Genomic DNA, 27140 nt, shown 5'->3' with positions numbered 1-27140 from the left:
TAATTTGTACATTTATAACTGTTCCTCATTGGCTTCAGCAGAGTAGGCTTTTAACCCCAGGGTATCTAGGTCATTAGCAAACCTACTCAACAGGGGGCACCCTCTGAAGGTAACTCATAAATAATATAAATGCTTCTTTGTATAATGATTTTGAGTATATCTATATATAAATATAGATATACACACATATACATACACACTGTTAATGAGCATGATGCACTTGATAATGGTACTGAGTATTTATACACTGACTGTGAGCACTCTAAGCTGTATAATGATGTGAGTTTTAATCCACTATACACTTATGAGTACACTGTTCTGTGTAAATACGATGAGTATGTGTACTCTGATAAATATGCTGTGCTGTATCATGACAGAATATCTATACACTAATAGTGCAATAATGCAGGAAGAAGTCCAGCACATCCGGCAACACCATGCTTGCTGCCAGGAAGGAGACACTTCCACAGGAATTCAAACAGAAAAAAGAGCAGCAGCAGCACCAGTATCATCAATTTATTCTCCAACAATGTCTGCAAAGAAACAACAGTAGACTGTTTGTATAAAACACAGCTGAAGGAAAAATTGGAGCCTGAACCAATATGTCGTCCAGGTATAGAGCCACTGAAGTACATGAGTTCTATTACAGAAAAGAGAGTTCCTAGGCGTAGTACAGTTCCTAGACGTAGTACAGTGTAGTATCTGTGGCTCGAAGCGTCCTCCAGCTCCGGTTCCCGGAAGTGTGAAAGGGTCTCGCACACAAATCCTCCCTCTCCTCACTGTGGCCTGGAGTGACGTAGAAGCAGCGGATCAAGCCACAAAATACATGACAAGGCACAGAAAAATAAACAGGCACTACAAGGTGTGCTAGAGTACAAAAGGTTAAAAAATGTTTATTGAAAAAATCATTAAAACTTCATACAGACATGGTATGGCATGCAGGAAAAGAGTCTGACACGTTTCACGTGCCCTAGTGGCGCTTATTCATAGTTTATAAATAAGCGCCACTAGGGGTTGCGAAACTCATCAGACTGTTCCTGGGTGCCATTTTTTCTGTGCCAAGAGAGTTCTTAAGAAACTATGTAAAATATTTTGGCAGCTGTAGATAGACCAAATGGAAGAGCCACAAACGGAAAAAGTTTGAAAGGCAAATCTTAGAAACTGGAGATGGTCTAGGAATAGGAAGGTCGGCATCCTTCAAATTAAACGTGGACATATATTGACCCTGTTGAATAACGGGCATAATTCTCCAGATTGTCCTTGTTCCAAACTTGAACTACAGCAAATACAGCCATAAACCGTGGAACGTTTTTGGAATTCAAGAGACTTTCCTTGAGTAGTCCTTGATTTGAAACCTATTCTGTAATCCTGGAAACCCAGAGATCTTGGACAGACTTCAATCAGGCCTTCAAAAAAAGGCATAGGGGGATATTTATTAAAGCGTCAACAGAAAATACGCTTGAATACCGTGTCGTATTTGTTGTGAGATTGATCCGGCGTAGTTATCAAAGCATCAAGCTCGTCAAATGTTGAAATGTGTGACAAAATATACACTCCCGCAATCTCAATTTGACGCAGATCAATGCTTGTGTCATTACAGATGTTTTGAATTCACATTCAACTCTATTTGACCATTTTCCCAATTTATCAAACATTTAACAGGTACGCTTGCGTCTATTTCGACGCAGCGTACCTAGTTTTCAATCCGCCACCCTTGAGGCTGCAGATGCCATAGAAAGTGGGAGTCTGAAAACACAGAAAGCTTATGTTCAATGCTACAAGAGAATTAAGTATATTACATAATAAAAGTAAATTAGAAACTTTATTAAAATTGTATACCCTTTCTAAATCAAACAATATTATTGTTCCACATTTGGTTCACTAGTAGATATAGGGATAAAAATGAAAAATTCATTACTATTTATGGATTATGTTACAACTTTGTCTCTCATTACAAAGCAAGGGGACAATATTATTTCTCCAAATTTTTGAAAAGTTTTGCCCCAAACTTGTCGCACTAATAGATATAGAGATAAAATGAAATAAATACACAACATAATATAGCTAACTTCCTTTTTATTTTTTTGGAAAATTCTATTTGCACCATGTTAGAGCCATGTAATACAACACTTTTTGCACCAATTATGACGCAAACTCCTAAACAACTCACACACTAGTGAATTTTTCAACCACTTTTGATTGGAATATGCATAATCACATGATTTACGACATCAGCCAATCTGATTCAAATATACATTTTATCACTAATGAATCAAATTGCTCGATACTTGTAAGTGCCATTTGTTACATTGTGTATTATACTTTGAAGTATGTATATGTGAAATTAGTATTAAAGATAAACATTGACATTAGGACACACAGTGTAATATTTTAGGCAATTATTTTAAAATTTGAATTGATATTTGATTCAATATAATCTTAAGCTGATAGCTCAAAGGGATAGTCCACCTATCATTAAACTGTCATGATTCAGATACAGCAGAAATTAAAATCACCTCTTTACTGTCATGATATTTTCAATGTTTTTCTTCCTTCTCTTGAACTTCTTTTTCAATAAGAAATGTCATCTTATATGCCAGCCCATTTTGTAACACCTGTGTAGGGGTGGTTTTTAAAACTAGATTGCAATCAGGAGGGGTTACAGAGGTACAGAGAGAAAACTGTCCCAGCTGTCCCAATATCCATTGATTGCAAATAAATACATATTATATCCAGATTACATGCTATATTCGCAAATATTCCTGCTCAGAATATTAATAAGCACAGAGATATGACATACAACATTGTTTAGAACACAAAAAGGAACTTAGGGACATGTAAATATGTTTGCAACAACATATTAGGGAGACACATATACAGTATATATATATATATATATATATATATATATATACATACATATATATATATATATATATATATATATATATATATATATATATATATATATATATATATATATATAAATAAATAAAAGTATGTGCAAAGATATATGTACAAATTCTAGCATTAATAATCATTTATTAAAAAAAATGAGATAAAAGCATATCATGACTTCTAGAAATACACATTAATTTATGTGAAAGTATCATATAACAGATTTTTTTTGTATAACAAATAAATATAAAAATAACTTTCTATGAGATATTTTTTGTTGAGGTATAAATGTAGCTATCTCTCATTAACAGATGAAAAATAAAAGATTAACTTCAGAGAAATGTGCTTGTTCATGGACAGTAATGAAATAGTATAAATAAAGTTGTGAAAAAAAACGAATAACTGCAACGTTGATGACTGTTAGTTAACAACAGTCCGATGCTCATCGCGCTGTACTTGACGCGCGTGTTTTTGATGTTTTTTTTTATAAATAAGGGCATTGTATGTGGATCCACTTCAGCAATGTCTGGCGATCGTATTGACGGCGGCGAATGCACTGAGATTGATGCTTTGATAAATATCCCCCATAGACTGCTCTCTACCAGAAAAGAATCTGGATTGGGGCCATACCTTCATGCTTATTTAGAGGAAGAAGAGGAAGAAGGCTCATAAAATGCTTAGCCTTGTTCCAACTGGAATTAATCTCCTGGAAGATCTGCAAGAATCAGGTCATTGTAAAGTGGAGAAAGATATTTGGTTCCTAGTGCTAAAAATCTCTAAATAGGGAATTCCAAAATTCAAACTTATTCAGAAATTGAGACTTTTTCCAATATATATATATATATATATATATATATATATATATATATATATATATATATATATATATATATATATATATATATATATATATATATATATATATATATATATATATATATATATATATATAAAATATTTTTTTTATATATTTAAAAAAATATCCATTAAAAAGTTCCAGTTTAAAAGAAAAAAAGAGTTTAAATGGAAGAAAATAATCCTAGTAGAGCATAGAGTCCATTAGGAGGCTTATTATTCTATGGTTTCCTTTTGTTTTTTTGTTTTTTTAGTCACATGTATTGTGAGATAAAACTGAACTGCATTTGTCTTCATTTTGCTTTTCATTGTTATTTCTTTTACTTTCGAATCTGTTCAGTGTTCAGAATTGTAAATTGGCTCCATTGTATTTTCTGCCAGCCATTAACAACAAAAAAAAAAATAAAAAAAAAATAAAAAGTTCCAGTTTTTCCTACCGGTAAGTCTCTAGTTTGTGTTTTAAAATGCAAATGCTATTGAATATGTATTTTAAACAGCTATTACATTTCATGTTACAGTACTGTACTATCTTTCTGATTGTACTATGTATACCAAAGTGTTAAACATTCTTTAAAATTACTTAAGGTTGCATGCATCATATATATGTAAATATTACCAATATTAAATTATATAATAGGGTATCGCTTGACCATGCAGTGAGCAACTTGATATTACAAGGCCATGGTAAATCACATTTATCAGAGAATGGTTAGCACACCCGACACCAAAACACATCAAAAACATATTAAAATGAAATATTACACTCATGTGTATGCTTTTTAATAAAAATAAATAAATATTAATAATACTGAAAATGTTTAAAAAGGAATGTGGTAGATATAGTATATGGCAAAATGTTTAACTGGAAAGGGCATATATATATATATATATATATATACATATATATATATATATATATATATATATATATATATATATATATATATATATATATATATATATATATATATATATATATATACATATACAGTATATATGTTTGTTATGGGTAAAGTAAGAAATCCTAGCATTAACTTGGTAAACCTGACATTACCCAACCGGCTGTGTGTAAAGCCTGATGTGACATGATAAATCTTCTCAGAGTGCATCAAGTCACTGCATCCAATATATATATATATATATATATATATATATATATATATATATATATATATATATATATATATATATATATATATATATATACGATACACTGTAATTCACACATCTTCATTATCTTTTTTGCCTCTGCCTGGGTGGCTCAAAGGGGGGGGGGCAAAGCCCCCCTTGTAAACCTCATTCCCCAAGGTTAACTTGGGATGGATGCCAGAGGATTGACGGGGTGCCTTCCTTGAACCCCCACAGGGTGAGGCAAAAAATAGTGTAGATGGGGGAATTACATTACATAGGGCTTTACCCACAGCTGCTTGGGTAATGTCAGGTTTACCCGTAACATATATATATATATAGTCACGTTGATTGGAGTAGCCATGTTAGTCCAGAGATTTAGATATCAAAATAACAAGAGTATTGCATTGAGCAATGATACTTTTTTTATTGGACTAACTATACATTTATAAGTTGACAAGATTTCGGAAGAGTTCCTTCCTTTATCAAGTCTGAAGCAATACTAACCAATTCAATGGAATTTACAGATTGTATCTTAAAACACAGAATAGCTAAGAAGACAGTGCAGGGAGAGGAGGAGGTGTCGTAAAAATCATGAGGGGGGCTTAGGTAACAGGCAGACAGTGTCCAGTGTAGGAGAACAGACAGGAGAAATATATAGCTTTACATAGAGCATATACTGACATAAAGTTATATATCAACATTGAATCAATATCTATAGAGATGTGAAATTGTATAAACAGGGGGAATACAAAAGTTAAGAAAAGACAAAAGTGTGGACATAGGCTTACCTGTGTACCTATGTATAAAGAATGTGGAATATACAATGTAATTGACTAAATGAAAGTACATTACAAAAATTTTTGATAATGTGTTAAGAATCCAGAGTCCACATTTAGTCCAGAATTAAACAGGTTGAAGTGCATTATCATTTTCATTTCAAAGGTTTTTCTTTCCATGGTGTTATTGAAGTTGCCTCTGAGAATTTTGATTTTGAGGTTTTGGATGGAGTGGTCAGGTTGGGTGAAATGGTGACCAACAGGGGTGCAGTATTTTGTTTCACAGTGGTTTTTGATTGAGTGTCTGTGTAAGTTCATTCGAAGGTGCAGTTTTTGGCTTGTTTCTCCAATATAGCATCCCATTTCACATGCAGTGCAATGTATCATGTATACCACATTTGCAGATATACATGAATATGCCCCTTTAATGTTGTAAGATTTATTATTGTGATTTGCTGTGCTGCTTTCACAAACGTGTTGACACAGTTTGCAGCGAGCTTTATAGCAGCACTTGGTTCCATTCTGAGTGTTCTTTTTCTCAAGGGGTAGCTTCCTATGTACCAGTTTCTCCTTTAGGTTAGGTGCTTGTCTGTATGCCAGGATTGGGGGTTTTGGAAAGATTTTTTTGAGTGTGGGATCCTCTAAGAGTAGTGGCTGTAAGTCTTTTATGATTTTTCGTATCCCTTCCACAGCAGGGTTGTATTTGACTACTAGTGGTATACGTGATATGTTTTTCTTCTCCCTGTATTGTAGTAAGTGTTCACGTGGGGTATTGAGGGCAGAGTTAATTTTTTTATTTATAATCCTTGTTTTGTAACCTTTTTCTCTGAATGATTGGGACAATGTGATGAGGTGTTTGTCACGGTCCTTGGTATCTGAACAAATTCTGTGGTATCTTGTAGCCTGACTGTAGATTATGGATTTTTTAATGTGATTGGGGTGGGAGCTGGAGCTGTGGAGGTAGCTGCATCTATCTGTTGATTTCCTGTATACAGATGAGTGCAGTTTGCCATTTGTGATGGATATTGTTGTATCCAGGAAGTTGACACAGTCTCTAGAAAAGTTCATTTTAAGCTTGATTGATGCATCAAATAGATTAAATGATTTACAACAATATCCATCACAAATGGCAAACTGCACTCATCTGTATACAGGAAACCAACAGATAGATGCAGCTACCTCCACAGCTCCAGCTCCCACCCCAATCACATTAAAAAATCCATAATCTACAGTCAGGCTACAAGATACCACAGAATTTGTTCAGATACCAAGGACCGTGACAAACACCTCATCACATTGTCCCAATCATTCAGAGAAAAAGGTTACAAAACAAGGATTATAAATAAAAAAATTAACTCTGCCCTCAATACCCCACGTGAACACTTACTACAATACAGGGAGAAGAAAAACATATCACGTATACCACTAGTAGTCAAATACAACCCTGCTGTGGAAGGGATACGAAAAATCATAAAAGACTTACAGCCACTACTCTTAGAGGATCCCACACTCAAAAAAATCTTTCCAAAACCCCCAATCCTGGCATACAGACAAGCACCTAACCTAAAGCAGAAACTGGTACATAGGAAGCTACCCCTTGAGAAAAAGAACACTCAGAATGGAACCAAGTGCTGCTATAAAGCTCGCTGCAAACTGTGTCAACACGTTTGTGAAAGCAGCACAGCAAATCACAATAATAAATCTTACAACATTAAAGGGGCATATTCATGTATATCTGCAAATGTGGTATACATGATACATTGCACTGCATGTGAAATGGGATGCTATATTGGAGAAACAAGCCAAAAACTGCACCTTCGAATGAACTTACACAGACACTCAATCAAAAACCACTGTGAAACAAAATACTGCACCCCTGTTGGTCACCATTTCACCCAACCTGACCACTCCATCCAAAACCTCAAAATCAAAATTCTCAGAGGCAACTTCAATAACACCATGGAAAGAAAAACCTTTGAAATGAATATGATAATGCACTTCAACCTGTTTAATTCTGGACTAAATGTGGACTCTGGATTCTTAACACATTATCAAAATTTTTTGTAATGTACTTTCATTTAGTCAATTACATTGTATATTCCACATTCTTTATACATAGGTACACAGGTAAGCCTATGTCCACACTTTTGTCTTTTCTTAACTTTTGTATTCCCCCTGTTTATACAATTTCACATCTCTATAGATATTGATTCAATGTTGATATATAACTTTATGTCAGTATATGCTCTATGTAAAGCTATATATTTCTCCTGTCTGTTCTCCTACACTGGACACTGTCTGCCTGTTACCTAAGCCCCCCTCATGATTTTTACGACACCTCCTCCTCTCCCTGCACTGTCTTCTTAGCTATTCTGTGTTTTAAGATACAATCTGTAAATTCCATTGAATTGGTTAGTATTGCTTCAGACTTGATAAAGGAAGGAACTCTTCCGAAAGCTTGTCATCTTATAAATGTATAGTTAGTCCAATAAAAAAAGTATCATTGCTCAATGCAATACTCTTGTTATTTTGATATCTATATATATATATATATATATATATATATATATAATATATAAAATGTTACTAGTCCACTCAATATTAAAGATAGGAAAATGTCCAATTTCTAATTCCTCTGCTGCAATTTCATCCAGGACTAGTGGACCACTGAAATTTTCAATCCATATACATATATATATATATATCTATATATATATATATATATATATATATATATATATATATATATATATATATATATATATATATATATATATATATATATATATAAGAAAACTCGCAAACTGGGAATGAACGATAGGATAATAGCTTGTTCTATGGCTAGATACCACCCTAGGAGCAGATTCTTTTTGCTCTACTTGTGCCTTTCACAGAGAAGAACGTTCCTAGTATATCAATTTGATCCTGACTAAACAATGCAATCCGGTCCAGAAATACCAGGCAATCCCTCTCTGAGAGAGACGTAAAACACTAGACGTATGTTTCAGCCTAGTGTGGTCCTTGTCAGTAAGACATCTATCTGTCTAAATATGTGTATGTGTACATGTCTTTATATGTGTATACATGTGTATTTATGTGTTTATAGGGGTAAATATGTATGAGCACACACTTACATGAGGAATATATAATCTTTGGTGTGTTGGATATTGTCAGGATAGGAAAAGTCCAGAGCCAGACCCCAATGCTAGAATGAGGTTAATTACACCCTAGCACTGTGAGTATAAACCAGGACCTGACCCCACGACAGCTTCAGTATAATAAGTACTCACTGAAATAAGCAAAGTCCGGCAATGTGTAATCAGGCAGGTAGGGGTTAACCAGAAGAATAATCAAGCAAGCAAAGTCCAGCAACATGTAATCAGGCAGATAGGGGTTAACCAGTAGAATAATCAAGCAAGCAAAGTCCAGCAACGTGTAATCAGGCAGATAGGGGTTAACCAGTAGAATAATCAAGCAAGCAAAGTCCAGCAATGTGTAATCAGGCAGATAGGGGTTAACCAGTAGAATAGTCAGGCAAGCAAAGTCCAGCAACGTATTATCAGGCAGGTAGGGGTTAACCAGTAGAATAATCAAGCAAGCAAAGTTCCAGCAACGTGTAATCAGGCAGATAGGGGTTAACCAGAAGAATAATCAAGCAAGCAAAGTCCAGCAACATGTAATCAGGCAGATAGGGGTTAACCAGTAGAATAATCAAGCAAGCAAAGTCCAGCAACGTGTAATCAGGCAGATAGGGGTTAACCAGTAGAATAATAAAGCAAGCAAAGTCCAGCAATGTGTAATCAGGCAGATAGGGGTTAACCAGTAGAATAGTCAGGCAAGCAAAGTCCAGCAACGTATTATCAAGCAGGAAGGGGTTAACCAGTAGAATAATCAGGCAAGCAAAGTCCAGCAATGAGGTATCAGGCAGGTAGGGGTTAAGCAGGGTCCAAGTCAAACAAGCCAGCAGTTCAAATATAACAGGAATCTAAATAGTACTCACAAGTCACGAATAAGAATAAACAGGCACCGGAGGAAAGGAGACGCCGGAATAAGAAGCCATTCTGACATCAGCAGAGGGGGCCGGTAGATTGCAGAGTTGCTAGGCAACCAAGGGAAACGCAAAAGCGCTGAAGAAAACAAAGAGCCGGAAGAGCGATCAGCTGAGCGATCGCGACAGTGCCCCCTCCTCAAGGACCCCTCCGGGGGACACGAACAGGTTTCGAAGGATTCTGGATGTGGAACTGTTTGATCAAAGCAGAGGCGCGGACATGAGAAGCAGGTTTCCGGGAACGTTCAGTAATGGGATATCCCTTCAAATGAACCAAATAATATAAACGGTTACCCCGTAATTTGGAATCAAGAATTTGACTGATCTCGAATTCAGAAGTACCATCCACAAGAAACGGAGAAGGAACTTTACATTTGGTGGAAAACCGGTTAGAAACTACCGGTTTAAGAAGAGATACGTGAAATACAGGATGAATCTTCAGGTTGTCTGGTAAAGCCACCCTGTAAGCAGAAGAACAGACCTTGGAAACAATCCTAAATGGTCCAATGTATTTAGGACCCAGTTTAGCGCAAGGTTGTTTGAGACGAATGAATCTGGTAGATATCCAAACTTTGTCTCCAGTGCGGAAAGAAGGTGCCTTACGGCGTTTGCGATCAGCAAATCGTTTATACTTTTGAGAAGAGAGGAGAAGAATTTCCTGAATCTTCTTCCAGTGTTTACAGAGATTCTTCACAGTTCGATCTGCTCTAGGAACTCCAGAACCCCCAGAAGACATAGGAAAAGTTCTAGGTTCAAATCCATAGGCTGCCTTGAAAGGAGAAGTCTGTAAAGAAGAATTGAAGCGGGAATTGTAAGCAAGTTCTGCTAAAGGAAGAAGTTGAGACCAATTGGAGTGCTGATGATTAACATAGTGCCTGAGATAGGATTCAAGAGATTGGTTTACTTGTTCAGTTTGGCCGTTGGATTGAGGATGATGGGCAGTAGATAGAGGAATGGTAACTCCGAATTGTTTGCAAAGAGAGTTCCAGAATCTTGAGACAAATTGAAAAGATGTCCAAAGGAAATCCATGTAATCTGGTGATATGGAGTATAAAAAGTTCAGCGAGTTTCTGGGCAGATGGCAATCCAGGTAAAGGAACAAAATGGGCTGCTTTGGAAAATCTGTCAACCACAACCCATATGGTCTTGTTTCCAGCATAATTAGGAAGGTCAGCAATAAAGTCCATGGAAACATGAGACCAGGGATAATATGGAACAGGTAGAGGTTGTAAGAGTCCAAAAGGTAAACAAGAAGACTGTTTATTAGAGGTACAGAAATTACAAGCTGCAACATAATCCTTGACATCTTTGATCATAGAAGGCCACCAGACATGTTGTTTGAGTCTCCATAATGTATTACGTACTCCAGGATGTCCAGACAAAATATTATCATGAGCCCAACAAAGAAGTTTGAGACTGAATTCAGGAGGTACAAACAAGATTCCAGGAGGTAATTTATAGGAGGAAGGAATTGAGGCTTGAGTAGACTGTAATGCTTGGAAAGGAAAAGTAGACAACTGAGCTAGAATGGAGAATGGGTTCAGAATCCAATAACGCAGAATCAGAGGCCTGAAATTGTCTGGATAAAGCATCCGCTTTAGAGTTCTTAGAACCAGTAATGTAGGAAAGGACAAAATTAAATCTGGAAAAGAACAGAGCCCATCGGGCTTGACGTGAGTTGAGGCGTTTAGCAGTATGAAGATACAGAAGATTTTTATGATCCGTAAGAATAAGAAATGGTTGAACCGTGCCCTCAAGCAAATGTCTCCATTCTTCCAAAGCCATCTTTATTGCTAACAATTCTTTGTTACCAACGTCATTATTCAGTTCTGCAGAATTAAACTTCTTGGAGAAGAACCCCACAGGAAGAATTTTGCTAGTGACAGGATTTTGTTGAGATAACACAGCTCCAGCAGCAATCAAAGAAGCATCCACTTCAAGGATGAATTGGAGACCTGATACTGGATGACAAAGAATAGGAGCCGAAGTAAATGCTGACTTCAAAGAATCAAAGGCCTGTACGGCTTTATCAGACCAATGTTTGCAATCCTGACCCTTCTTAGTAAGAGCAGTAAGAGGAGCCGAGATGTTAGCAAAGTCCTTTATGAATTTACGATAGTAATTGGCAAATCCAAGAAACCTCTGAAGAGACTTTAAGGAAGTTGGTCTAGGCCAATCTTTAATAGCTGACAGTTTGTCAGAATCCATCTCAAATCCAGATGGTGAAATGATGTAACCCAAAAAATGAATAGATTCTTGATGAAAAGAGCACTTTTCAAGTTTGGCAAATAGAGAATTTTCACGTAATCTCTGGAGTACTAGCTTAACATGATGAACGTGATCCTGCAAAGTCCGAGAATATATCAAAATATCATCAAGATAGATAATGACGAATTGATTAAGATAGTCTCTGAATACTTCATTAACAAAATGTTGAAAAACTGCAGGGGCATTGCATAACCCAAAAGGCATAACTAAATATTCATAGTGTCCAAATCTAGTGTTGAAGGCAGTTTTCTACTCATGCCCTTTACGAATTCTGACTAAATTGTATGCCCCATGAAGATCCAATTTGGTAAAGATGGAAGCAACCTGGAGACGATCAAACAATTCAGGAATGAGAGGAAGGGGATAACAATTCTTGATTGTTATCTGATTAAGAGCCCGATAGTCGATGCATGGACGAAGACTTCCATCCTTCTTTTCAACAAAGAAAAAACCTGCTCCTACAGGAGATGAAGAAAGCCGAATAAAACCTCGGGACAAATTATCCTTGATGTATTCTTTGAGTGAAACATTTTCTTGATGAGAAAGAGGGTACGTTTTACCTTTAGGAAGAGGTGCTCCAGGTAGTAGGTCAATGGGACAATCAAAAGTCCGATGTGGAGGTAAAATTTCTGCATCTCTTTTAGAAAAGACATCACAAAAAGGATGATATTGTACAGGTAAAGAATCAGAAATGTCCAAAACTGCCACAACAGTACGTGAAGGTTTGGAAGTATTTTGAAGATATTGTTTGAAACAAGAAGATCCCCAAGCAACAAGTTCCCCTTTAGACCAGGAGAAAACCGGATCATGAAGTTGTAGCCAAGGAAGTCCCAAAATTAAAGGAAACTGAGGAGAAGAGATGATGTCAAAACAGATGGTTTCTGAGTGAAGTATTCCTACAGACATAAGAAGTGGTATCATAGAATATTGAATGATTCCAGAACCTAAGGGTTGACCACTGACAGTAGTGACCTTAATTACTTGGCTCTTGGAAAGTAAAGGAATCTGAAAGGAATTGACAAAGTCAGAACCCATAAACATTCCTGCAGCCCCGGAATCGATGAGTGCTTGAGCCTGGAACTTGGTGTTGCCATAACGAAAAGTGACTGGAACAAAAAGCTTAGGATTGAGGGTAGGAAAAAGTTTTTGGCTTAACTCAGTCCCTCTTTCTGGAGTTAAGCCCTGGCTTTTACTGGACGGGTTGGACAATCTTTTAACAAATGTCCCTTAATACCACAGTAAAGACATAGTCCAAGATTACGCCTTCTGAGACGTTCAGCTTCAGATAACTTAATAGCACCAACCTCCATGGGTTCACTTGACTCAGAGACAGAAGAACTCGGACCAGGAAAGTTAGGTGAACGAGTCATAGGACGGAAAGTTGGTTTGATAAAGGATCTTCTGTTACGGTCTCGTTCATGGAGACGTTCAGAATAACGAGCATCTAATTTGATACATAAATTGATGAGTTCTTCTAGAGAATCAGGAAGATCTCTATAGACCAGTTCGTCTTTTAAACGATCACAAAGACCTTTGCGAAAAGCAGCACGCAGGGCCCCATGATTCCACATAGTTTCAGCAGCTAAAGTCCGAAATTCTATAGCGTATTGTGCTACAGAAAGAGAACCCTGTCTTAAATCTAATAGTCCTGCTTCGGCTGCCGCCGACCTTCCAGGTTTATCAAAGATGGAAGAAAAAATGGATACAAAAGTATCAATATCATTGAGCAAAGGATCATCTTTTTCCAACAGAGGAGAAACCCAAGCTAGGGCTTTACCTTTCATAAGGGATATCAAAAAGGTGATCTTGGAAGAGGAAGAAACAAACATTTGAGGGTTATTTCTGAAGTGAAGACGGCATTGATTTAGGAATCCTCGGCAGTCTTCAGGATTGCCGTCATATTTATCAGGTAGAGGAATTCTGGAAATAAAATGCTCTGCCGGTTGTGGTGGATTATATGCTAGATTGGAACTGGCCGCAGGTACAGCAGGGGTTGCTGGGGCTTGAGACGGAGGAATACGATTATGCAGAAGAGAAGTAATTTGATCCAATTTAGAATCCAGGGATTGCAGGTGAGCAGAGTGGGTTCCAAGAAGCTGTCCCTGTAGAGCCACAGCTCTGGATAACTCATCAGGGTCCATTATATGGCCTGTTTGTAAAGTCAGGATAGGAAAAGTCCAGAGCCAGACCCCAATGCTAGAATGAGGTTAAAGGACCAATCAACACATTAGATTTGCATAATCAACAAATGCAAGATAACAAGACAATGCAACAGCACTTAGTCTGAACTTCAAATGAGTAGTAGATTTTTTTATAACAAATTTCAAAGTTATGTCTATTTCCACTCCCCTTGTACCATGTGATAGCAATCAGCCAATCACAAATGCATACACAAATAGTCTGTAAATTCTTGCACATGCTCAGTAGGATCTGGTGACTCAAAAAGTGTAAATATAAAAGACTGTGCACATTTTTTTTAATGGAAGTAAATTGGAAAGTTTTTTAAAATTACATGCTGTATTTGAATCATGAAAATTTAATTTAACCTGAGTGTCCCTTTAATTACACCCTAGCACTGTGAGTATAAACCAGGACCTGACCCCACGACAGCTTCAGTATAAGTACTCACTGAAAGAAGGTGGGAGTTGGCTCAGCAGGATCAGGCAATGAAACTTCAAGCAGATATGGTTTATCCAAGAGAGTCGTCAGACCAGCAATGTCCAGCAATGAGTAATCAAGCAGATTAGGATTAACCAATAGAGTAATCAAACAAGCAAAGTCTGGCAACATGTAATCAGGCAGGTAGGGGTTAACCAGAAGAAAAATCAAGCAAGCAAAGTCCAGCAACATGTAATCAGGCAGATAGGGGTTAACCAGTAGAATAATCAAGCAAGCAAAGTCCAGCAACGTGTAATCAGGCAGATAGGGGTTAACCAGTAGAATAGTCAGGCAAGCAAAGTCCAGCAACGTGTAATCAGGCAGGTAGGGGTTAACCAGTAGAATAATCAAGCAAGCAAAGTTCCAGCAACGTGTAATCAGGCAGGAAGGGGTTAACCAGTAGAATAATCAGGCAAGCAAAGTCCAGCAATGAGGTATCAGGCAGGTAGGGGTTAAGCAGGGTCGAAGTCAAACAAGCCAACAGTTCAAATATAACAGGAATTCAAATAGTACTCACAAGCCACAAATAAGAACAAACAGGCACCGGAGGAAAGGAGACGCCGGAATAAGAAGCCATTCTGACATCAGCAGAGGGGGCCGGTAGATTGCAGAGTTGCTAGGCAACCAAGGGAAGCGCAAAAGCGCCGAAGAAAACAAAGAGCCGGAAGAGCGATCGCGACAGATATAATGTGTTACATCTTGATTTTGAATGATTGCTAATAATACTTTTTCTGATTAGACTTAATTTTATTTTTGATATTATATATTGTTTATATGTGTTTTTTTTAGATCATGCACATATATGATTTAGTTATAGGTCTGGTACATACTTTTCCCCTGTAATTTTATACATTCTTATTTAAAGAGGCAGTCTACTTGAGCATTGTTATTGCTTAAAAAGATAGATTGTCCCTTGATTACCCATAATTTGCACAACCAACAACTTTATATTAATATAATTTTTACCTCTATGATTACCTGTATCTAAGCCCCTGCATACTGCTCTTATCTCAGTGCTTTTTTACAATCTTGCATTTTAGCCAATCAGTGCTTCTTCATCTATAACCATTATCATTCTCCACGGGAGTTAGCACAATTTTATCTATATGGCACACATGAACTCACACTGACTGTTGTGCTAGATTTAAAAAGCACTGAGATAAGGGGGCAGCCTGCAGGACTTAGAAACAGGCAAACTTAGAGGTTAATAAGTATATTAAAATAACAAAGTTGGTTATGCAAAGCAGGGGATTGGGAAGTAAAGGTGTTATTTATCTTTTTAAAGGGACACTGAACCCAAATTTGTTCATTTGTAATTCTGAAAGAGCATGCAATTTTAATCAACTTTCTAATTTACTCCTATTATCAATTTTTCTTCGTTCTCTTGCTATCATTTTTAAAAAAAAGAAGGCATTTAAGCTTTATTTTGGTTTCAGTACTCTGGACAGCACTTTTTTATTGGTGGATGAATTTATCCACCAATCAGCAAGGACAACCCAGGTTGTTCAACAAAAATGGGCCGGCACCTAAACTTACATTCTTGCATTTTAAATAAAGATACCAAGAGAATGAAGATAATTTGATAATAAATTCAAAATTTGATTGAAATTTCATGCTCAATCTGAATCACAAAATTAAATTTTTGGGTACAGTGTCCCTTTAAACAATAGAAAAATCAAGTAGACCGTGCCTTTAACTTAGCTAATAATGGTACACCATTTATCTCAATTATGCTAATTGGTCAACAACATTTTTTTTTAAGTACAATCCATTAGTTGCTTAAGACTAAGAAACCTATTCATGTTTGTGGTTACATTTTCTACCACAGATTAGTTTACATGAGTAGTTATTCCTCCCAACAGCCCTAAAAATTTCAAACAAAGCTGTTTACAGCTGGTCTACAATGTAATATTTCAACAATATTAAAAAAATAATACCTGAACTTGAGTTTCTCTTCTCCATAACTGTTGAAGCTTGAACACAACCTATTAGACATCACAGTAAGTAAATGAAGTGGCGTCATGTTTAGTCGCTGAAAATCAATAAATAAGTTCAATTATATACAAAAAGAGATAAAAAGAGCTGAAAAAGAGATACAAATAATAAAGAAGCAATTTATTAAGAGTAAGATAGAAACATCTCTCCCAGTACAAATGGTAAGTAAGTTTGGGGAGAAATTTCATGAATGTTTCAAATAAATACAAAAATTCATATAATAATGAATATTAAAGGGATAGTTAAAACAAAAATTTGAATTGTTTAAAACGATAGATAATCCCTTTATTTAAAATTCACCAGTTCTGCATAACTAACACTGTTATAGAAATATACTTTTTACATCTGTAATTACCTTGTATCTAAGCTTCTGCAGACGGCCTCCTTAGCTCAGATCTTTTGACAGACTTGCATTTCAGGCAATTAGTGCTGACTCTTAACTTCACGTGCATGAGCACAATGTTATTTATATGAAACACATGAACTAACACCCTCTAGCTGTAAAAACTATCAAATGCATTCAGATAAGAGGCGGCCTTCGAGGGTTTAGACATTAGCATATGAGCCTACTTAGGTTTCGCTTTCAACTAAGAACACCAAGAGAACAAAGGAAATTTGATGATAAAAGCTAGCTGAATCATTAGAATGTAATTTGGACTTTACTATCCCTTTAAGATGATCTATGGGCGAATGTTAGAAATTAAACAGTTTTTCCCCTTGCAATTGCTTTTTTATTAGAAAGTTTTTATGTAGCCAATCTTAATCTTTGAATATTATATGTAACATTACAACTGAATATTGCTTCCCATAGACTTAAAGTTTGTGACTCAACATTCAAATGTTTTGAAAACAACTGATATTTATTACATTTTTCAAATAAAAATAGATAATATTCCCTATTTTCTGGATTTTCTAAGACAAATAAATATTAAACCAACCTGTTGCAGAAAACATGGTGCCTGTCTCTGTGTGGTACAACATTGTGCTATCATCTTTAAGTAGTTTTCTGTGGATTTTAAGATCACGAGAAATGGAGTTTGGGCAAAATTACTGGAATATTCATAAAGAAACCTGAAAATAAGAATAATTTTTAGAATTATCATAATTTAAACTGCATTATCAGTTTTTGAGGTATTTCATTTAGAAAAAAATGATTCCGTGATTACATACTGGTGTTTTAATGAAAAACAGTTCAGAAATGAAAAGTAAATAAGGGCCCTTAATCCTTAACAAACTACTCACCTACATTTGACCTATTTTTACCTTGCAGTTATTTTCCTAAAGTTACAACTGTAATTATATTGCATTTTTATTGAAAGAACATATTTTACCTCTGTCACATATCCTTATATGCATCTTTGCTTTTACTTGTGGCAATTAGTTATGTTTAGCTATCCGTCATACATTATTGATGACAATATGTTAACTTATATAAAGGTGGGGCAAAAAATATTGTTGTCTAATGATTTCAGCAGAATACAAGAACTAGAACTAATTAGTATTACTCCAAGACACTTCATTGACATTGAATCTTATAAATGTGCGTTTGACAATTATATTTTTTTAATAGGCCTTCATGCATTATATAAAATTACGTAAAACTTCCTAATTAAACATTTATTCACTTTCCTAAAGAAATCTGGGCTTATTTTAAAACTTTATTAAATTCTGCAAAGCGCAGACAAAAGACCATAAAGGTCATTTGATAAAATTGAAAAATTAGCTGGTTTTAAATTAACTACTGTCTGAGAAGAGTGCAGTGAGTGCTACACAGAACATACAAATATTATACTTACATACGGAAACTGCAACTTGGATGTTCTTTTAATATTAAATATAAATATTTTAGACATAATTCACCTGAGGTGATTGCCCTGTGATTTAACTAGAGACCTATACAAAGAGGTATGTTCAACAACTAAAATTCTAGTTTGAATATTGTACTGAATAAATGTGATCTAAAGAGATGAGAAAGGGACATACTAGTGCAGAAATAAAGTGATCTAAAGCCTTACGGCATTTTATTTGTGCCCTAATGCTCACACCTAACTTTAGGGTTGATTACAATTTTGCACTTTTTTTTAGAGAATAACAATTTCTGAACTTGTTATTGTCAGTGTATGTTTTCCAGTGATCACAATCTCAAAAGGCTTCCAGCTTCTTAAGACCCCTGAAAATTTAATTTATTACCTCCTGAAAACAACATGACATTGTTATTTGCACCTTTAGTCTCACATCTTTTTAACTCAAAAAACAAATGCGCACAATTAAAAAAAAAAAAAAAAAATGCAGATTTCCCAGGTTCAGCAATTATATCATAGGTTGAAGGACCTGTATCCTGGTTGTTAATTTTTGTAGTGATGCAAATAAGACACACATGTTGTTCTCTAAAGCCATAGACATATTTGTGTATGTCAGTTTAAGGGATTTGAACAGGGCATTATGGGTACAGTGGACATTTGTGTTTGATGTAAGTAGGTCATTAGTAACCTTAATAATCGCTGTCTCTGTGGAGTGTTGGGGGCGAAATCCAGATTACAATGAATCAAGGAGGGAGTTTATGTGCGGAAGTGTGATAAAAGTGTATAATATAACTGTGCTTAATCATTGTAGAAAGGTTAAACACACATATAAAGTCATCTCTGATGAGCTAATGACAAGAGGTTCCTAGTAGTGCTTTGCTTCTCTTGAGCCTACCTAAGTATGCTTTATATGAATCATGAAAGTTTAATTTTCACTTTCATATCCCCTTAACTATAACTGATTAAAAAAAATAAAAAATGTTTCCTAATGTATAGGGCAATAACTATTGTGTTTGTGTAATTGTACTATTGATGTTGCTTGGAATAAAAAAACTGTGCATGAGCAGCAGTTTGTGTTCATGCTTCTGATTGTTCTTCTTTTATATGTTCTCAGTACTCTGGAGTATTTTAAGTAAATGCATTAGTGAAGTTAATATTCTACAGAGTACCTATGATGACTCATAAAAGAGTGAGAAATTTGAGTGACATCTTTGTGAGATCTGGTTTGGGTCCTAGTCATAAAGATAGGAATAGATACATTACTGAAAATAATGTAGGTAGTTACCCATGTCTGGGTGACATGTGAATCATTATTTGTAGTGTATCTAATTAAATGTCCCTGTTCAAAAATCTATGTAGATGAGACAACCCGCAAGATGAGGGAACGTTTAAACCAACATAAATCAAATATTAGGAAAAACTTAAATTATGCTTACCAGATCATTTACTTTTCTTCTGACGCAGAGAGTCCACAGCTGCATTCATTTACTTTTGGGAAATACAGAACCTGGCCACCAGGAGGAGGCAAAGACACTCCAGCCAAAGGCTTAAATACCTCCCCCACTTCCCTCATCCCCCAGTCATTCTGCCAGGGAACAAGGAACAGTAGGAGAAATATCAGGGTGAAAAAAAGGTGCCAGAAGAACAAAAAATTAAGGCTGCCCCATAAAAAAACATGGGCAGGGAGCTGCGGACTCTCCCCGTCAGAAGAAAAGAAAATTATTTGGTATGCATAATTTAAGTTTTTCTTCTTAAATGGGGAGAGTCCACAGCTACATTCATTACTTTTGGGAAAGCAATACTCAAGCTATAGAGGACACTGAATGCAAATGGGTGGGAACAAAAACAGGCGGCCCATTCTGAGGGCACCACAGCCTGATACAACCCAAACTCTTGGAAAAAATACTGCATCAACAGACGCAGAAAGGACAAAAAAGGGAAGCGGACCAAGTAACTGCCCATCAGTTAGAACCATAAAGAGCCTGGCTAGAGACCACTCAAATCCCTAGACTCCACTGAGCACAAAACCGCTAAAGGAGACAAAAATCCCGCTGACTCGAAGCCCACCAAGGGAAAACCTCTCCCTGACCAATGGGAAGGGGGACACCAAAATTCCCCTCACAAGTTTCCAGAAGAAGAAGAAGAACGAAAATCAGATAAGGAAGTCCAAAAGGACCACTAAAACAAACCCCCAAAAATCAAGGGCAAACCAATGAAGAAGCCCCTAGCATAACTCAAAAGGAGCAAACTCCAAGGCTGCATCAGGACAACAATCTGTCACGCCGCTCCGCTCTAGCCATTGCTATGGGCGTGGTGTCTCCTTCCTGCTCATTGCCAGGGGCAGGGTCGGATCTGGCATCTCCTTCCTGCTCGTTGCCAGGGGCAGTGTCAGCTCAGGATGCGTGCGGAGCTGACGTCATCGCTGCACGCTCCTGATGCTGCTGGGAGCTCTCTGCTACGAATCATGCTCCTATTTAATTCCTACACTAACGTTCTGTCACTGCCCAAGTATAGGTGTTACTCTGTGTGCTCCTGGGTGTGACAGATCATTCTATACCATTGTTGCTGAACCTGCCTGTTTACTGACTACTCTACCTGCCTTAACCCTTTAACTGCTGGACTGATCTTTGTTGCTGAACCTGCCTGTTGCTGACTACTCTGCCTCTTTGTCCCCTGAATTGCTGGATTGATTTACTGCTGCTGAACTCTGCCTATCTGACTACTCTGTCTGTTTAACCCCTAAATTGCTGGATTGATATATTGTTGCCAAACCCTGCCTGCCTTGACCATTCTAGTGGTGTGCCCTTGGACTGTTTCACTGTTGCCAAACCCTGCCTGCCTTGACCATTCTAGTGGGGTGCCCTTGGACTGTTTTACTGTTGCCGAACCCTGCCTGTCTGACCATTCTAGTGGTGTGTCCTTGGACTACTCTGCCGTTGCTGCTAGGTGCTGTCCTGCCTGTGGTGAGTTCCTCTCTCCTCATCTTACTAACTTTCTCTGCTCTGGGATATTCTCTATTTTTCCGGCTCGACACTGGGATAACAAGACTGCTGGCTGAGTTCCGTCTGATAGAGGAGTATCCCATGAGCATTACACAATCGCATAGAAAATACTCTACCGACAGAGGAGAGCAACGGAAGGAAAGTTCCAGACCACCTCCAACATGGAGCCCAAGAAACCAATGTAAAGACCTAACCAGAACCGAAGTCCTAGGAGGACAAAAAGTAAAACCCTCTACCTTACCACAGAGCGCTATCCAGCTCTAAGACACTGAACACCCGAGGGTAAAAAAAACCCCGGAAGTAGAATAGACAAAACAGATAGGAATATCCATTTATGTCTCAGTCAAAAGCCACAGACTTCCATCTGATAGGCGGTCCAACTAAGAATCAAGCCTACAGAAACTGGACAACAAGGAAGATAGAGGAGAGCAACGGAAGGACAGTTCCAGACCACCTCCAACATGGATCCCAAGGAACCAATGTAAAGACCTAACCAGAACCCAAGTCCTAGAAGGACAAAAAGTAAAACCCTCTACCTTACCAAAGAGCGCTATCCAGCTCTAAGACACTGAACACCCGAGGGTAAAAAAAACCTCAGAAGTAGAACAGACAAAACAGAAAGGAATATCCGTTTATGTCTCAGTCAAAAGTCACAGGCTTCCATCTGATAGGTGGTTCAACTAAGAATCAAGCCTACAAAAACTGGACAACAAGGAAGATAAGAAATTCATACCAGGACCATCATGGGAGAGAAAAACTCTGAAAACAGTGCAGATCAACTCCCCCCCCCCTACCAAAACACAGGGAAGGGAGGACAGCACCCTGACTATCAATGAAAAACCAGCAACTCGCAGAGGGAAGGTACCACCGTGCAGATCCAACGTCTATTAGATCTGGAAAACAGAGTAACCAAAAATGCCCAATTGAAGACCAGGACTAGGTTAAAAGGCCGGGCTCCTCAAACCCAGAATTGGATTCAAATTAATAACCCTTGAGGAACATCCACAAGAGTACTCCATCTGAAACCTTGCACCAAAGTTGATGTAATCACAGCCATATCCCCAGGGGTCTTAAACACTGATCTCTAATGTAAGTATCCTAGAAACTGACCAATGGGCTTCTGGGATCCACACCCACCAAATAAGACGAAGGTAGGACCCAAAACAGATCAAACTAGAAAGTAATCTCTGTTTGAGAGAATATGACAGTCTCTAAAGATCCACTCTGGATCAATCTCCGGGGGCTCCCATGGCTAAAGGAATTGATGAATGAACGAGCATCCTAAAAACTACTAGCAGGCGACGGAACTCAACCGAATCGCCCAAGCGGGGGCGACTGTATATATGTAAAAGAGACAACAAACAATCCCCCAGATCCCAAAAATTATAGGAAAAGAAAGGAAATCGTAAGAAAGCGGACCCTAAGGACCAGATCTCCTCAATCAGATGACCCGAAGACTGACCCCAAGGAAAGGGGAAATGAAGTACACAACCAACCTCGACCATAAGGAAGAGGCCCTGTCTAAAGAGATCAGGACTAATAAGGACAATGCCATCTGGAAGGAAGTACCATAGAGGAGAAGTAAGCCCCCCCCAAACCAGGTACGGAATATCTTTATGGAGTTATCTGAACCCCCTCCTCTATCTAAGCGGAGAACCAAAGGACCTCAGGAAACCTAAAGTATACTGTCATAGTAGGATCCATAATCCCAACTAACCCTGCTAGCTATGCAGGGACCGGACACCTAGGACTGAGTACATCAAACATTGGATGCCCCACCCGGATGAATAAATTAGGACCAGCCTAACATCTAGGATAGAAGGGCCTTAATAACTTGTAGAACAAGAAAAGAAGTAAGCAAACTCAGTACCCAAACAGGACCAGCCCATTGTCAAAGGCACAACATGTCTCATATGGGCCCCAAGGAACAGATATTACTAGAACCCAAACAGGACCAGCCTGATATACTAGGCGTGACAGAACTGTTCAAGGCCACTGAAAGGTCTAAGCCCTAGCATGGCTAGACTAAATAAACATAAAAACAGTAAACATGTAGGCTCCGAGACCTAAACTATATCTCATTTTTTTTTATATAACTTCCACGGAAATATAGCTATCGCGACCACAAAATCATCAGTATCAAATCCCAGAGAAGAAAAGATTAAAAGGAAAAACTACAACAGTCTTGAGCTTACAAAAGGAAATAAAATAAAATACATCCTAACCGGATAAAAATAAAGGATGGCAGCACCCGCAAGGTGAACGCCCAGGAAGAATGGACACACTAACAGGATTAGCGAGTCAGAGATCCGATTCCACCAAAAGCTCAGAACTGGGAATGAGATACACAACAAAAAAGGTAGACGACAAGGAGAATAATCTTCATCCCTCCACTTGTCTAACACTGCTTGCTGTCTGGGGCAGAAGACTGAGGAACCAACTCAGGATTGGGCTCCTCTAACTCTGCCAATCAGGACACTAAGGCGTGCCAGTCAAAATCGAAAGGCAAGACTTACCTCCGCTGGGGCATCTGACGACCCCGGCTCTGAAGGCTGTACCCCTGAAGCCTCAGGGTACACCGCTTCCCCAGAGGGCTGAACCGATACAGATGATCCCACACCTGATGGCCCTGGTTAGGAGAACACAGACAAGATCTTCCCGGAAGATGTAAATGCGTCAATGCCATAGATATGGCCAAGCGGAACCGTGCAGTAACCTCTGGAGGAAACAAGCCACCTTCTGGAGAAGGGGTAAAGACATTTGGGACACCTGCCTGTGTAGCAACCTAAGGTGTTAGGGAGCGCGCCTACGGGATATGGAATACTCAGTGGCGGAAGGCTCAGCGGACTCTAAGCTCTCCAAATTGGGAGAAAAGAGCACTCTAAAATGGCACACGGAACATAACTCATGGAGCTGGATCACCCGGGCCCCCACATATTCTTTGCAAGAAGCAGAATCTGAATCAGAGATATCCATCTCCAAAAAATCAGAATCCTCCATAACTTGAATATTTGAAATTATGGACAAAAAACAAACAGCACCTTACACCCCCAATGGCTGGGACACTCACCACCTCCTATGACCCAGACAAGAAGAAAAAAAAGACTCTCTCTGCCACCACACAGTCAGGAATACGGAAATGGAAAACAAAAAAACGTGACCACGCCCGGTCACAAGGTGCACCATGTAGGCCAAAGAAAAAGCACGCCAATCCACAAGAACTGTGCAGCTAAAAAACGCTGGTATGTTCCGTAAGAGCCACGAGGCCAAGCATCACTACACATAAGCAGACAGAATCACATAACAAACATGATAAAAGTCACCCACTGTTCAATATCCCCCCTCAGCAGATATTAACCCTTGATTCCATAAAGATAAAGGAGTCCCACTGAGATCCTGTCTTCTCCATTTACATACATTCCCACATTGAAAAGGAAATTGAAACGATCTTACTGGAATCTACGCTATGGAACAATAACATGGCCCTTTAAGTGTGACAGATAAATAGAGTTGCTTCTGACATGGACTTGAGTGAAGAAAGCAGGCAGCAAAACTTGTCAAAGCTGATTGCTTATGGAGCTGTTAATATGAGTCGGGATGGTTTCGCAGAAAGACTCTCCCTGCATCTCCAGACTCTAACTTTCATCCATGCTCTCACTGAGAGGCTGACAGGACTACTTAAAACTCCAGTCCCATTTGGAAGAGTACTACCCTCCATAAGAGACTGTCTTGAATCTTCTGACACTTCTCTGCTAACCTCCTGTGACGAAAGGCAAAGAATGACTGGGGGATGAGGGAAGTGGGGGAGGTATTTAAGCCTTTGGCTGGGGTGTCTTTGCCTCCTACTGGTGGTCAGGTTCTGTATTTCTCAAAAGTAATGAATGCAGCTGTGTTCTCTCCCCATTTAAGAAGAAAAAAGCTCTGGTAGCATGCCACTTTGTGGAATGAGGACATCAAATTAGTCAGCTCCTAGGGGAGGAGGCAATAGAGAATGATTGCTGAAACAAAGAGAGGCATTTTGGATACATAAATTGGATACTCTGCATCCAAAAGGCCTCAGCAGGGAACTTGATCTATCTGTATTCTTATAAGGTATATCTCATTGTATGTACTATCATTGTGTCTGGGTTATAATGTAATAATTTATAACAGATTTTTCAGTATACATAAAACTTTTTTATATAATTGTTTATAAATAAGATTTTTTAGTAAAAATGTTTTATGGTTTTTATAGGTGACCACAAGATGGCAGTATAACAATGAAATAAGGATTCTAGAAGCAACCTTGTATATAATGGGTTAAAAATACCATGTTGGTGTTTGGTAATATGTACCTTTAAATTAGACACAGGTGTAAAGGTTCACTATGCTTGATTAATGGCCTGTGAACCCAAAAGGTTGTATGATGGTTTGTTTTATGCTCCAGTAAAGGAAGTGGATATTATGAACATTAATAGTGCTGTAGAAGTTGTGTTTATCTTGGATAGAGCTTGATCTGACATGCACTACACCTAGGAGGTGAGATACTCAGAGCTGTACCCTGCTTATGTTATATGTACTCTGGAGTAGGTACAGTATGTGCATTCTTTCTTTAAAACTGCATTTGTTTCTACAATATGGAATATGACTGTGGCCAATGGCATTCTGCTATTTTTGGAGCTGCATTTTTAACTGTAAAAGTTCAATACACAAATATCAACAAAAATCCAGATCTTTGTATGTTGCACTTTTACACTAAGAAATCTGGTGCTGAAATGAGTGGAATCCATCTACCCACCACCATATTTGGCATTTGTTAGATTCAGAAAAAATACACATACCTACTCTGGAGTACCTCAGTAACAAGCTCCTACTGGAAATATTGGGTAATGCTGGCTGTATCATCTTAAAAGTCAAACCATAAAAAACACATTCTGATGTGCATGGCTAGACTAGAGATGGCAAAATGTGTAAGTTTATTTAAAAGTTTTGCAAAATTAAAAAATTGTACTTTTGTTTGTAGCTAAAATGTTAAGAGAATGGAAGGAAGATTAAATAAGTTTTACACAGCTGCAGGAAATTAAATAATCTTGTTTCCAACACTAACACCTAGATTACGAGTGGTGTGCTAACTGTAGCGCAAGTGCGATATAATTTACAATTATAATATATGCATTGTAGACTGATCGATCAGTAAATATGATAATTTGTGCACTATGACTCTGAACCATAAAAGTAGGGTTGCCACCTTTTCTGGAAAAAAAATACTGGCCATGTTCATTAGCATAAATTTGCATAAATAATTATATAGCATAAATCAAGAATTCAAGCTGCTAGAACTGATGCTAAATGACTATTGGTTTATAATTAAATTCTAACACATTTAGAAACAAGTTGACCATTGTAGCATCTATATTTCTATATTTAATTAAACTTTGACCTGAACTTTAAAAATACCGGTCGTGTCAGTAAAATACCGGCTGGGTGACAGAAGTAATTTTGGAATTTTAAAATTATGTTTAGAATTTAATAGAATGACCATATTTGTAATTCATCTATTATAACAAAAGTATTTTATCATCCATGACTGATAATCCTGACATAGTTTGCTGACCCAAAGGAAATGTGTAGGACTTATATGTTGACTAGCAAACTAGAACTGTTCATATACGGAATCTGTCCTAAGCTCATTCTGGCAGAAAATAAATAAAGCAAAGCTCAGATAAAT

General features: G+C 37.6%; 1 protein-coding gene across 1 annotated transcript in view; it reads right to left on the bottom strand.

The window, feature by feature from the left end:
* Positions 1 to 27140, bottom strand: part of GC (GC vitamin D binding protein) — a 286233-nt gene that overhangs the window by 124008 nt on the left and 135085 nt on the right. The window contains exons 5-6 of the mRNA XM_053703332.1: positions 17568 to 17700; positions 16572 to 16666 (exon numbers count right to left, since the gene is read on the bottom strand). Coding sequence (XP_053559307.1) covers positions 16572 to 16666; positions 17568 to 17700 — 228 coding nt within the window. The remainder of the gene's footprint in view (positions 1 to 16571; positions 16667 to 17567; positions 17701 to 27140) is intronic.

Source organism: Bombina bombina, chromosome 2, assembly GCF_027579735.1.
Source record: "Bombina bombina isolate aBomBom1 chromosome 2, aBomBom1.pri, whole genome shotgun sequence".
In the NCBI taxonomy this organism is placed as follows: Eukaryota; Metazoa; Chordata; class Amphibia; order Anura; family Bombinatoridae; genus Bombina; species Bombina bombina.
The sequence above is the reverse complement of the archived record's forward strand: the minus strand, read 5'-3'. Positions and strand labels throughout refer to the sequence as shown.